Here is a 14,898-nt window from a genome sequence, read left to right as displayed (position 1 = left end):
CTACTTTTTCAGATTACAACTATTCAGGCAACTCGAAATATTACACTTCACCAGGACAGTTAGGACAAAGCCAGAAATGGCATGTTGTCTGCACACGTTGTTTGGCCCCTTCATCTCATTTTTTTATGCAGGTACTGTGAACTACATGCCAACAGCAATATGCTGCGGGCATCTCATTACTGACACTCGCAAATAATTTGTTAGTTATAATCCTCTGAAGAAGACCACTAAATGCTGGAAACCGGTAAAGAAATTAAGAAATTAAATTTCTTTTATGTAACTGATTACTGATTATTTCGATAGACACAGTACTTAACCAGAAGGTAAGAGCAGAGACAGAGATGTGTGATTTATGCTCTTGAACAATCAAGACAGATAAAAGATTGATATGCAAAGGAAGTCTTCAAGTCAGAGAATGGGTCTTAGTCATCCTTAATACTGCAACAAGGCCCAGAAACGCCAGACAAACCTGCATCATAATGGCGACCCCGACGATCCCTTGGGACTTGTGCTGTGCCTCCGACATGTTCTTGTACAGCTCCGCGTTGAAGGCGTACATCTGCATCTGTGGAACAGAGCTTCAGTTAGTAATCGTCTATGTAGAATGAAATGCTGTCAGATACAGGTGCCATAAAAAAGTACTAAAAGCAATAGTTGCGCAACAAAAAGTAAGTGGGCTGCCTGATAGGTATGTTCATGACATTAAGCGAAATACATTATTATCTGTGACAGCATATTATCATTTGTGTATCTATTATACTTCATACTCTCTACGACGAAATTTACAGTGTGCTTACACAGTGCGTCCACAAAGTTTGTACGTGTCTCACCTTGCAGGACAGCTAAGGGTAGCAGCACACTCATATCGCTGTACACCTTTACCAATGTTTGACATGTAATGGAATGCACATAATCAATTATAGCTGCCTTCAGTTCATCATTAGCTTCTGGATTATTTTTACACACAAATGTTTTAGATTCGTCTGTCTCCAAAGATTTGTCGGCCGCTGTGTCCGAGCGGTTCTAGGCACTTCAATCTGGAACCGCACTGCTGCTGCGGCCGCAGGTTCAAATCCCGCCTCGGGCATGGAAGTGTGTGATGTCTTTGGTCTGTTAGGTTTGAGTAGTTCTACACTATTGGCCATTAAAATTGTTACAACAAGAAGAAATGCAGATGATAAACGGGTATTCATTGGACGAATACATTATACTAGAACTGACATGTGATTACGTTTTACCGCAATTTGGGTGCACAGAACCTGAGAAATTAGTACCAAGAACAACCACCCCTGGCAGTAACAACGTTTTACCGCAATTTGAGTGCACAGAACCTCAGAAATTAGTACCAAGAACAACCACCTCTGGCAGTAACAACGGACTTGATACGCCTGGGCATTGAGTCAGAGCTTGAATTGCGTGTACAGGTACAGCTGCCCATGCAGCTTCAACACGATACCACAGTCCATCAAGAATAGTGATTGGCGTATTGTGACGAGCCAGTTGCTCGGTCACCATTGACCAGACGATTTCAATTGGTGAGAGATCTGGAGATTGTGCTGGCCAGGTCAGCAGTCGAACACTTTCTGTTTCCAAAAAGGCCCGTACAGGACCTGCAACATGCGGTCGTCCATTATCCTGCAGAAATGTTGGGTTTCCAAGGGATCGAATGAAGGGTAGAGCCACGGGTCGTAACACATCTGAAATGTAGCCTCCACTGTTCTGTGTGAAATCTTACGGGACTTAGCTGCTAAGATCATCAGACCCTAAGCTTACACACTACTTAACCTAAATTATCCTGAGGACAAACACACACACCCAGGCCAGAGGAAGGGCTCGAACCACCGCCGGGACCCAGCCACACAGTCCTTGACTGCAGCGCCCAAGACCGCTCCGCTAATCCCGCGCAGCGTCCACGGTTCGAAGTGCCGTCAATGCGAACAAAAAGTGACTGAGAAGTGTAACCAATAGCATCCCATACTACCACGCTGTGTGATACGCCTATATGGCGATTACGAATACACGCTTCAATGTGCGTTCTCCGCGATGTCGCCATACACGGATGCCACCATCTTGATGCCGTAAACAGAATCTGGATTCATCCGAAAAAACGACGTTTTGCCATTCCCGCACCCAGGTTCGTTATTAAGTACACCATCGCAGGCTCTCCTGTCTGTGATGCAGCGTCAAGGGTAACCGCAGCCGTGGTCTCCGAGCTGATAGTCCATGCTGCTGCAAACGTCGTCAAACTGTTCGTGCAGATGGTTGTTGTCTTGGAAACGTCCCCATCTGTTGACTCAGGGATCGAGACGTGGCTGCACGATCCGTTACAGCTATGCGGATAAGATGCCTTTCATCTCGACTGTTAGTGATACGAGGCCGTTGGGATCCAGCATGGCGTTCCGTATTACCCACCTGAACCCACCGATTCGATATTCTGCTAACAGTCATTGGATCTCGACCAACGCGAGCAGCAATGTCGCGATACGATAAACCGCAATAGCGATAGGCTACAATCCGACCTTTATCAAAGTCGGAAATGTGATGGTACGCATTTCTCCTCCTTACACGAGGCATCAAAGCAACGTTTCACCAGGCAACGCCGGTCAACTGCCGTTTGTGTATAAGAAATCGGTTGAAAACTTTCCTCATGCCAACACGTTGTAGGTGTCGCCACCAGCGCCAGCCTTGTGTGAATGCTCTGAAAAGCTAATCATTTGCATATCACAGCATCCTCTTCCTGTCGGTTAAATTTCGCGTCTGTAGCACGTCATCTTCGTGGTGTGGCGAATTTTAATGGCAAAAAAAAAAAAAAGGTTCAAATGGCTCTGAGCACTATGGGACTTAACTTCTGAGGTCATCAGTCCCCTAGAACTTAGAACTACTTAAACCTAACTAAACTAAGGACTTCACACACATCCATGCCCGAGGCAGGATTCGAACCTGCGACCGTAGCGGTCGAACGCTTCCGGACTGCAGCGCCTAGAACCGCTCGGCCACCTCGGCCGGTTTTAATGGCCAGTAGTGTAAATATAGGGGACTGAAGACCTCAGATGTTAAGTCTCATAGTGCTTACAGCCATTTGAACCATCCAAAGATTTCATCTAAAAGTGTTAAGGATAGGTGTACCCTAAGAAGGTTTTTTATGTTGGGAAGATCAATGACTAATCCTATTTTCATTGATCAGGGCAATATAGGGGTAAATTATCTGGCAGGGAACAGACATCGGAAGTGACGGTAGTATATAAAAAGGTCGGCCCTATAATCTGAGCCAGCCACACTCCGATTTTCTGTGCGTGTAATGGGGTTTCTTTTAAGGCATGTGTATTTTTTGATGACCAAATTCTTAAATTTTGGGAATTAATGTAGCCAGATAGCTGAATCCAATATCCATCACTGAAAAAGTCTCGATGCAAAACACCAACACCATGTCGGTTAACAAATCGCTTGAACATTCACAATATGGTCTTCGTTTCGCATGATCCATACAATATAATTGATGTACAGCGGTAATTCTCTATAGATACATTCTCATTTCTTTGGTTACGTCCATATGTACCATCGAACGAGAGATTTTAGCCTCTTGCGAATTCAATCGCTTACGCTGTCACTAAGTTGACATCGCGAAGCAGGAAAACGCATTCTAAATTGGCGTCTCACATGCTCTGTAAAGTTTCCTCCTGCACGTCAAACCTCTTCGCCTGAAAGCACTCTCTGTGCAATAGTAAGCATTCTCACTAACACAAGAACTGGACAATAAAACAGCTTACAGTTGCAACGCACACGCAACACTATTAGCCCCACCCTACCACAGCAGGTCCACGGAACAATCTCGCGCGCCCCCAAGGCGACACGCGGGAGCATTCTCACTAACACAAGAACTGGACAATAAAACAGCTTACAGTTGCAACGCACACACAACACTATTAGCCCCACCCTACCACAGCAGGTCCACGGAACAATCTCGCGCGCCCCCAAGGCGACACGCGGGAAACTCACTGCTGCAGCGAGACTTTGTGTGCGCACTATATGGAGTAATCAGTTGCTTTCGACTGAGAGAGACACAGTCCTCATCTCACCCCATGAGATCGCCTTAGGTCACTTAAGAAAGCCCTTGAAGAGTCCACGATTCCTGTAGAATGGTCATGTGCTACAGGTAGTTACGGACGTCACGAAACAGGACACGACGTTTCACCAAACTGGTTTCTTTAACACGGTGCTGGTGGGATTATTGCCTCAACGCTCACGGCGATTTTGCCTCATAGGCACACCGATTCTGGACTGTACAACTTTCTAAGAAAAACTTCTTAATCGCCCTTATAATGACATTTTATAGGAATTATGCTGAAGCATTTGCGTTGTTAGTATTGTTAGTTTCGTGACTTCCCGTTAGATGTCGGTGTTGGTACGGCGACGCAGGGTTGAAACACAAGCTTCAGTGTGCAATACACTCGTTGCCAGTCAACATGGGTCTGGACAATGTGTGCAGGGATTTACATGTAAGGCTGTTTCACCCAATAGTGCTGCTGCTATTCGTGAGTGCCAGCGCTTTAAAGGAATGCGGTGAGGACCTCTTTCTGCACTGAGATTGAAGTTCGAATTAACTGACAGCTTTGGAACAGTTCCTGGGAAAGACTGATTGTCAATTGCGCCACAAATTATCGAAGAAATTACTGTTGGCGTGGGTAAGAATGTTGGGCACAATGGGCGATCGCGGTCCATCGTCCGAAAAGTGCTGCGAACAATTGTTGAACGGTACCCGTACGAACTTCCAGCCTGTCTTTGATGCAGGCTGTCGTCACACTGAGAAACGGTTGTTATCCTGCAACGTAATACGATATGCAATTAACAACCCTCTCATGAAGTAGAGAGGTTATAAAATGTAGACTGGCAATGGCAAGGAAAGCGTTTCTGAAGAAGAGAAATTTCTTAACATGGAGAATAGATTTAAGTGTCAGGAAGTCGTTTCTGAAAGTATTTGAATGGAGTGTAGCTATGTATGGAAGTGAAACATGGACGATAAGTAGTTTGGACAAGAAGAGAACAGAAGCTTTCGAAATGTGGTGCTACAGAAGAATGCTGAAGATTAGATGGGTAGATCACATATCTAATGAGGCAGTATCGAATAGGATTGGGGAGAAGAGAAGTTTGTGGCACAACTTGACTAGATGAAGGGATCGGTTGGTAGGACATGTTCTGAGGCATCAAAAGATCATCAATTTAGTATTGGAGAGCAGCGTGGAGGGTAAAAATCGTAGAGGGAGACCAAGAGGTGAATACACTAAACAGATTCAGAAGGATGTATGTTGCAGTAGGTACTGGGAAATGAAGAGGCTTGCACAGGATAGAGTAGCATGGACAGCTGCATCAAACCAGTCTCAGAACGGAAGGCCACAACAATAACAAACCCTCTCATGCGGATATTAAAGTGTTTTTCTTTCTACGGTTTATTCGTTATTTCTCTTCTGCATGCACTTCAAAATGTTTCCACGATACTTCGTTGTCTTGTGTCACTCGTTTTCTACATGAGGCCCTCTCAAGTAGCTTGTACATTCACTACACAATAACCTTTTCCTCATATCATGTCAACTAGATGCTGAAATACCTTCTCTTTCGAAAGAGCCTTGCAGAATATTAATCATCTCCTAAGAGAAAGCACAAGTGTGATAAGGCTGATGGGGGAGATATTTTTTTCGGTACCTACTTCTTAGCCGGCCGAAGTGGCCGTGCGGTTGTAGGCGCTGCAGTCTGGAACCGCGAGACCGCTACGGACGCAGGTTCGAATCTTGCCTCGGGCATGGATGTGTGTGATGTCCTTAGGTTAGTTAGGTTTAACTAGTTCTAAGTTCTAGGGGACTAATGACCTCAGAAGTTGAGTCCCACAGTGCTCAGAGCCATTTCGAACCTACTTCCTAAGGTGATCATTGTTTTCTGACTGATATGAATAATGACCAATGATTGTCAAATATGGAAATCTACATCGAAAGGCACTTTATACGTCGCTTCCCAAGTGCAAAATTGACACTCCCGTACCAAGCTATAAATAATTATTATGTGCAGGTTAATATACAATCTATGAAAAAATATAATCTCTGTGCAAATATGATCTCAAAGCATTTAATGCATTGAGATTATTTTTTTCCTATCTTCCTGCCATGGTCTGTATAGAACATAATAAAATTTTTGTTAATATTACAACTTTCAAATCTCGCCGAGTTTCATCTAAAAATTGGAGAATATAATCTAGTTTCCATTTGTCTTCAACAAGGTAGGGGGAGGGCAAGACTGCTTCATTAATCGTCACAGACGATTTGCGAGCTGGTGTGATTGGAATACCTGCAAACTGCTTATCGCATGAACATACCCAGAACACCAGCTACATAGTCCTAAAATAACTGCTTACAGCTCCCGTCAACACAGGCCGGCCGAAGTGGCCGTGCGGTTAAAGGCGCTGCAGTCTGGAACTGCAAGACCGCTACGGTCGCAGGTTCGAATCCTGCCTCGGGCATGGATGTTTGTGATGTCCTTAGGTTAGTTAGGTTTAACTAGTTGTAAGTTCTAGGGGACTAATGACCTCAGCAGTTGAGTCCCATAGTGCTCAGAGCCATTTGAACCATTTTTGAACCTGTCAACACAGGGTTGAACGTTGAAACAGCCAAATACGAAAGTATTTCTACTGTATTTGTTCTCTTCTCGGTGCGACACTGCACCGTCTGTGACTGTGTACACAGCGACTGTGGATGTGGGACTAACCGACAGATAGTACCCCGTTTGACAGGCGAACTGACGTGATCACGGGCGTTTATGTCTGTTGACCGGAATGTTCTTCTTCCGTACGGTACACGCTCCTACTGTCAACTGTTGACAGTTTGTATGATCATATCGTGAATTAGATACAGGAAGAGGAAATAGCGGTTTGTTGCTTTAATTTTGGACACCAGCTCATCCATCCCGGGAAACGAGAATTTAGACGATTTTTGTCTCTTATCAAGACCAATACTGACAAGACATAAAATGGTCGATATACATTGCTGTATCTTTTGTCTGCATTGACGTCGAAGCTCAAATTTTTTCAACTGCAAAAGGACCTAGCCTTTAGTATGTGACGTAGGTTCCATCTTGAAACGTGTACCCATTCCTCGGAAAAAAGGGGCGTTAATAGACGGACAGACAGACAGTCGAAAAACATGACGAATAATTTTTTCGTGTGATATAATTACAAATTAATAATTTTAGGATTTTTTTCTTGTACTGGAACTTCTTGCCTCTTGCCTCATTTCATGACTCTAGCTCAACGGAAAGTACGCTATAAGTTTTCATGAGTGAGTTTTCGAGAATCAAAATATGTGACATAAATAACCGTATTTTTTGGCACCATTTATTTCATATCTTAATGTTTTTTACACCGCTAAGGGACCATAGACTGTAAAATATGACATAAGTTTCAGCTTGGTACGTCTACTCTTTCCTGAATGAAAGGTCTCTTAACGGACGGACAGAAAGGCAGTCGGATAACGTGAAATACAAATAGTTTTTGTGTGGTATAATTACTTATTAACAATGTTAGGACCTTTTCCTTTGCTTGGGCTTAAAGCCTTGGTTCTTGCAAAATTTCATGGCTATAGCTGAAGGGGAGGTACCCTAAAGAATTTGATGAGTAAATTTTTCAGTATCAAAATATGTGACATGAATGATTCTATCTCTTGATTGGAGGGACGTAGAAACTTAGATCTTTTACATCGCCAATAGCGTATGACATAAATTTTAACTTGAAAAATCTGCCCGTTCGTGGGTAAAATGGGTACTAACAGTCGGGCTGACTGACAGGCAGACGGAGGCAAGGACAACAAAGTGATTCAATAAGGTTTCTGTTTTTACTGATTGACGTACGGAAGCCTAAATGGCATAAAATGAAGCGGCAAATAGATGATATAGATATCTCTGAAATAGGACTGACAGAAAATGCAAAATGAGAAAGTAGGAATTTCCGCAGGTGAAATAGAAAGCTGAAACTTCCTGGCAGATTAGAACTGTGTGCCGGACTGAGACTCGAAATCGGGACCTTTGCATTTCGCCGACCGGTGTGGCTGAGCGGTTCTAGGCGCTTCAGTCTGGAACAGCGCGACTGCTACGGTCGCAGGTTCGAATCCTGCCTCGGGCATGGATGTGTGTGATGGCTGGCTCTGAGCACTATGGGACTTAACTGCTGAGGTCATCAGTCCCCTAGAACTTAGAACTAGTTAAACCTAACTAACCTAAGGACATCACAAACGTCCATGCCCGAGGCAGGATTCGAACCTGCGACCGTAGCGGTCTTGCGTTCCAGACTGCAGCGCCTTTAACCGCACGGCCACTTCGGCCGGCTGTGTGTGATGTCCTTAGGTTAGTTAGGTTTAAGTAGTTCTAAGTTCTAGGGGACTGATGACCTCAGATGTTGAGTCCCATAGTGCTCAGAGGCATTTGAACCATTTTTTTGCCTTTCGCGGGCAAGTGCTCTACAATCTGAGCTACACAAGCACGACTCACGCCCTGTCCTCACAGCTTTACTTCCGCCAGTACCTCGTCTCCTACCTTCCAAACTTCACAGCTGCTCTTCTGCGAACCTTTCTTCCGGGAGTGCTAGTTTTGCAAGGTTCGCAGGAGAGTTTCTGTAAAGTTTGGAAGGTAGGAGACGAGGAACTGGTGGAAGTAAAGCTGTGAGGACGAAGCGTGAGTCGTGCTTGGGTAGCTCAGATGGTAGAGCACTTGCCCGCGAACGGCAAAGTTCCCGAGTTCGAGTCTCGGTCCGGCACACAGTTTTAATCTGCCAGGAAGTTTCATATCAGCGCTCACTCCACTGCAGATTGAAAATCTCATTCTGAAATAGAAAGCTATTAAAGCGTGTGTGACGATGGAAAGTATTGTGCTATCAACTGGATAAGTAAATAAACTATGGAGTATAGAGAAGCAGATGTATAGGAATCACGAGTGAGCCACTACTACGCTAACGTCTCGGCTGGTAACGCTTCGGGGGTAGTGTGCGCCACAAGTATACGCACATGCGGGTGACATGGGCTTCAGCAGTCGCTCCACCTGGAAGACGCACGACGGTGCGTGCGCGACCGGCGGCAGAGGACGGCACGCAACTGTTCAGTGTCCTGACTCCCCTGAGCAGCCAGCCTGAGGAACGTCATGGGGGGGGGGTTCTTCCAGATTAAGCGTGTGAGCAGCACCAGACCGCTCACTCTGCTGCAGTGAGTACACGGTCGATTTTGCTGCTTGTGGACAAAAGGACAGTGGAAAGATGAATACTGTTGTCCTCATTAGGTTACTTTCAAGGCGTTGACTGGTACGCTGCTGTGGTAAAAGCAGTTACCGTTATTGCTTAAACTGTGATGACTGTTTACTCGTCCCCACTAGCTACTGCTAAGATTGAGAGCTCTGCTTCTGGCGCCGGCCGAAGTGGCCGTGGGGTTAAAGGCGCTGCAGTCTGGAACCGCAAGACCGCTACGGTCGCAGGTTCGAGTCCTGCCAAGGGCATTGATGTTTGTGATGTCCTTAGGTTAGTTAGGTTTAACTAGTTCTAAGTTGTAGGGGACTAATGACCTCAGCAGTTGAGTCCCATAGTGCTCAGAGCCATTTGAACCATCTGCTTCTGGTATCTGATTTCCCCTTACCCGTAATTACCAGCCAGTGTGTCATGTAGATGTGTGTATTCTTAAATGTGCTCTCGGTATTAAAAAAACTGTAATTTATTTTGAGCTCTATAATACGTTAGGTCATGTTTGTATTTGTTAAATTATACGAAAATTAAAATGGATGTTATGGAAGAGTTTAAAAATTTTACGGTCTCATTTTTACTTGGATGGTGAGCACACAAACTATTGTTATTTTTTAAAATATCTTGAAATGATTGTAAACATTTGTATGTTGATTAATAAAATTTAGTATTTTTTGAGTATGGCCTGCAGCATGAACTGGGTCAACGAATGACATTTTACAATAAGTCACTTCCAGAAAATGCAATGTAATCGTTACGTGCTTGTATTTACAGCTTACTGCACAACAAGCTTGCCTATTTCGGCTTACAAGCTCATTTTTGACTACACTTCTGGGTGTTGGGAATAGTGAATCTAATCTAAATCTTATTTATGATCAAATCGCCGTTTTTATTAAATAAATTTTTACTCCTGTTTAGGCGGAGTTGACGATCGTATGGTATCCCGGGCGTAACTATGAGCTGTCTATTAAGAAATAATATTTTTATAATTATGTATATTTTATAATGATATTATTGGTTATAAGTAATAAAAGATAAGAATCACTATTCGCAACAGCCGCAGCTGCGCTTGAAAATGGCATTGTAACCCGAAATAGGCAATCGTGTTGTGCAGAAATCTCAAAATACAACGAAATAAACATTACATTGCAGCTATTGAAATTGACTGTTAATTTAGTCTGTTACATGGGACGAAATTCAGATACATCTATATCTACGTGGATACTCTGCAATTCACACCTAAATACCTGGCAGAGGTTTCATGAAACCACTTTCACAATAATTCTCCATTATTCCACCCTCGAACAGCGCGCGCTGAGAACGAACCCTTACTCGTATATATTTCATTACGAGCTCTCATTCCCTCATTTTATCGTGGCGATCGTTTCTCCCTATGTAGGTCGGCGTCAACAAAATATCTTCGCATTGAGAGAAGAAATTTGGGGATTGGAAGTTCGTGAGAAGATTCCGCTGCAGTGAGAAACGGCTTCGTTTTAATGATGTCCACCCCAAATCCCGTATCATGTCCGTAACACTGTCTCCTCTATTTCTCGAAAATACAAACCGTGCTGCTTTTCTTTGAACCCACATCGCGCAGCAGGACTCCAACAGGAGACGGACAAACGTAGTGTAGGCAGTATCTTTAGTAAATCTGTTCCCTCTTCTAGATGTTCTGTCAACAAATCGCCGCCTGCCCCCCCTCCCCCCCCCCCCCACCCGAATTTCGAGAGAACTCTACGTTCAGCATTCTATGTAATTAGGCTTATCACAATTTCTGTCTCACAAAACGGAACATTTCTCTCGAATTGACTGAAAACGGACGCAAATTCGGGAAGGGGGAATCTGAACAAAGCGGGCTGGTTCTCTTAACCTTAAAAAAGTTAAAGATTGCAGGAAGTTCTGCTTAGAGTTGCGAACAGCCGTACCTACATATTTGTTTGGCAGTGTCAGGTGCTAACAACTATTTTACAATTGCTGTCGATTTTGTCATGCCCAACGTCACGCTTGTTGCGGCTTTGGGAACATTAAACAGTGTGTAGCTTAGCGTCAAAGTACACTTCATTGACTTCAAAGATATGATGATGTTTAACTGTATGACAGAAAACTGCTAATTTCGCTGCTGCTACTAATTGCCCCTGTTTGAATGAATATTAAACATAGTAACAGTCTATTTCTTTAAGTGCTTCCAGATTGTGCTTGACGTCCACTAAAAGATCCTTAATGTTTCCTATTCTACCATCCGCATTCTGCTTCATAGTAACGCCTCCTTCGTTTTATGAAGAACCATTCGAATATTTTTGCTTGATTCACTATGAATCCATCGTCATTCAGTTATTCAACTTCAAGTGTGTGCTGGATGTCTATGAGGAGTAGTAGTGAGTGTAGTGTGCGAAGTACGGTCATGCTTTAGTTATCGTTATTAAAGGGGAATAGTGACTGCGCGGCTCTTCTTGTTCCACAACAGAGCTGTAGCCACACATTAGAAAAATATTCGATAGCTCTTACTTCCTGAGTATGTTACGACAGTTAACCTTGAGGACTAAGGAGTCAAGTGAAAAGAGAATGTTACTGCTTACACCGTGTTTGAGCGGGTGAGACAAAGAAATGTATCTAATGTGTTCCCGGATATTTATATGAAACTGATAAAGAGTCGTCGCCACGTGAAAGTTTTTGATTATTACATGTTTCCTCCACAACTTTTACCTATGTGATATGTATTTTATTTGCCTCCTGACACATTTCCAAAGTACGAACTCCGCTCGAATGGCGAGCATTAGCTGCATTTAATCTTATATTCGATTTTGTCGAATAGCAAATGTCCCACATCCAGATGGACACAGACAATGCTCGCAGACCGGCACAGATTTGTCCAGCATGGTCAGACTGACCCCACCCTGTCCAGTGCGCTGAGACTAGCATTCACTTGCTGGTGGTGTAGAAGGCTGCGTTCCTATTGTCTCCCTGAGGGACGTATGCGTCAGTTTGCTCCTTTCTTGCGTTCGTGTCACCAGTTTAGGTATACAAAATGAAACGTTCAGCAGCAGCATCAAGCACCGTCGCTAGCGCCAGTGGTGGTAAACGGCAGACACCGTTAGAGCAGAACTGGGAACTACCTGGTAAGTACAGATCCGTGCTACACGATGGAAAGATTTGCCAGTGTAATTACGTGTGTTAGGTACCTCATGACGGTATTCCTTGCACAGTCGGAATAAAAACAGAAAAACGATCGATGTAATTACTTCTTACAAGACCTACATCTCTCCAAACAGCAGAGAATGATGAGCATTAGAAATCCAACACCCGCAAACTGAATTTTTATAAATAAACAATATGCCCTAGAATTTCTTGTCATGAGATCCTTCCTCTCCACCACAGATTAGCCAGTCTTCTGGAGGGAGGCTGGGAGGGGATGGGGTTTCCCAGAGAGGGAGAGGTTAATTAATTGATCAATTTAGTGAAGTAGGCAATCGGACTGATAAGAGTGGTGGGGGCTATTCCTATAACTCAGACCTGAAAGTGTACCTGTAGCAGTGAGGGCGGGAGGGGGGCATGTTTCCTGAGAGGTGGGAGATGGGGTGGGGGCTGAGGGAGGGATGGGGGAACGATAGGTTAAGGACCTGTCAATCGAAGGAGAAGAATGGTTAAGTACCTATCAATCAAAGGATAACAATAGGTTAAGTGCTTCTCAATCAAAGGAGAACAATATATTTGCTACTGAGTTTATACCTGCTCCTAAGCCCGCATCTCGTGGTCATGCGGTAGCGTTCTCGCTTCCCACGCCCGGGTTCCCGGGTTCGATTCCCGGCGGGGTCAGGGATTTTCTCTGCCTCGTGATGGCTGGGTGTTGTGTGCTGTCCTTAGGTTAGTTAGGTTTAAGTAGTTCTAAGTTCTAGGGGACTTATGACCACAGCAGTTGAGTCCCATAGTGCTCAGAGCCATTTGAACCATACCTGCTCCTGATGTTGACAACCCACGCTGACAAAATGCACTGGCGTCCTTGTTGCCCTACAACTTCTGTGTTGACGTAGGATTGTAGGCTATCCTCAGTCTTGTTCAACCTGGGTATTGAGCGACAACAGAAGGAATGCAAGGAGAAATTCGGAATGGGATTTAAAAGTTAGAATGAGGGAACATAAACCTTGAGGTTTTCGATGACACTGTAATTCTGATGGAGACCAGAAACGACTTTGGTTATCAGTGGAACGGAATGAACTTTATGGTGAATAGCACTTGTAAGATGAATACCAACAAAATTAATAGAATGAGATAGAATTAGAACTGGCGATTCTAGGGAATTAAATCTAGAAACATGTAGTAAAAACGCCGGCCGCGGTGGCCGAGCGGTTCTAGGTGCTTCAGTCTGGAACCACGCGTCTGCTGCGGTCGCAGGTTCGAATCCTGCCTCGGACAAGGATGTGTGTGATATCCTTAGGTTAGTTAGGTTTAAGTAGTTCTAAGTGTAGGGGACTGATGACCTCAGATGTTGAGTCCCATAGTGCTTAGAGCCATTTTTTTAGGCAGTAGACTGAGAATCTAAAACTAATACTTGTTGATTACATGAGTCTTTGCAGTAAGGTCCTAGAGCTCGCGTCTATCGTAGAAATCAGTTACCTCGACGTGGAACTAGGCACTACAAGTCGGTTGAAATTCGAGTCAGAAAAAAATGGTTCAAATGCTTCTGAGCACTATGGGACTTAACATCTATGGTCATCAGTCCACTAGAACTTAGAACTACTTAAACCTAACTAATCTAAGGACATCACACAGCACCCAGTCAACATGAGGCACAGAAAATCCCTGACCCCGCCGGGAATCGAACCCGGGAACCCGGGCTCGAATCAGAGACAAGGTAAATTTCCGACAATGCGTGGAGCGTTGTTAGAAAAAGTGTATATCGATGTCCAAAATTAATACGATTGAAAAGTAATATGGACAACAGTAACCGGGATCGGTGGATGTAGATTAGTATTATATTGTTTCTACCGACCTCCAGATTTAGAGATATCGGTCGGAGAGTCATTCAAAGACAGCTCAAACTTGACAGCACGAAAATACCCCGAACAAACTATAGAAATATTTTATGACTTTAACCAGCCCAGTATCGACTGAAAAACTGCGCATAACTTGTCAGTGGCAAGGACAAAGCTCTTACGAGTAATACTGTAAATGTCCGCTGGAAATTGCTTCGAACGACCAGTCCGAAGACCGAAACGTGATAGAAATATTGAAAACCTCGGACTTCCTGTTCCTAACAGACTCTGTCTATTCGAGTGCTTCACTAATGAGATACAGTTTAGCGAGCATGATGAAAACTTTGGAACAGTGTTCACCAAAGGCAAAAAACTAGGATCGCTGTCGCATTATTTAAAGGATAAAGTGGGGCACTTAATTCATATTTGGCAAATGCAGAATAAATGTGGTGAAAGATGAAAACATGGTTAACCACTGTTTGTGGTAAGTAAGTTCAGTGTGAAGTAATAAGTGACGGCAAAAACCCACATTGAATTAATGGTAGTATTCGCATAACGTATCGCAAACCGAGGCTACTACATCTTCTCCACTAAATAGATTGCAGAAATACTAAGTGGAAAATTTGCAACCATAAGAAGTGCTTACAAAATTTTTACTGTCAAATCATGGCG

The 14,898-nt window shown here is 43.9% G+C and overlaps 1 protein-coding gene across 2 annotated transcripts in view; it reads right to left on the bottom strand.

The window, feature by feature from the left end:
* The window catches only part of LOC126412363 (carbonic anhydrase-related protein 10-like), a 407,758-nt gene that overhangs the window by 166,446 nt on the left and 226,414 nt on the right, over window positions 1-14,898 (bottom strand). For both annotated transcript variants that reach the window (XM_050081928.1, XM_050081929.1), the window contains exon 5: window positions 470-565. In XM_050081928.1, coding sequence (XP_049937885.1) covers window positions 470-565 — 96 coding nt within the window. The remainder of the gene's footprint in view (window positions 1-469; window positions 566-14,898) is intronic.

Source organism: Schistocerca serialis, chromosome 7, assembly GCF_023864345.2.
Source record: "Schistocerca serialis cubense isolate TAMUIC-IGC-003099 chromosome 7, iqSchSeri2.2, whole genome shotgun sequence".
In the NCBI taxonomy this organism is placed as follows: Eukaryota; Metazoa; Arthropoda; class Insecta; order Orthoptera; family Acrididae; genus Schistocerca; species Schistocerca serialis.
The sequence above is the reverse complement of the archived record's forward strand: the minus strand, read 5'-3'. Positions and strand labels throughout refer to the sequence as shown.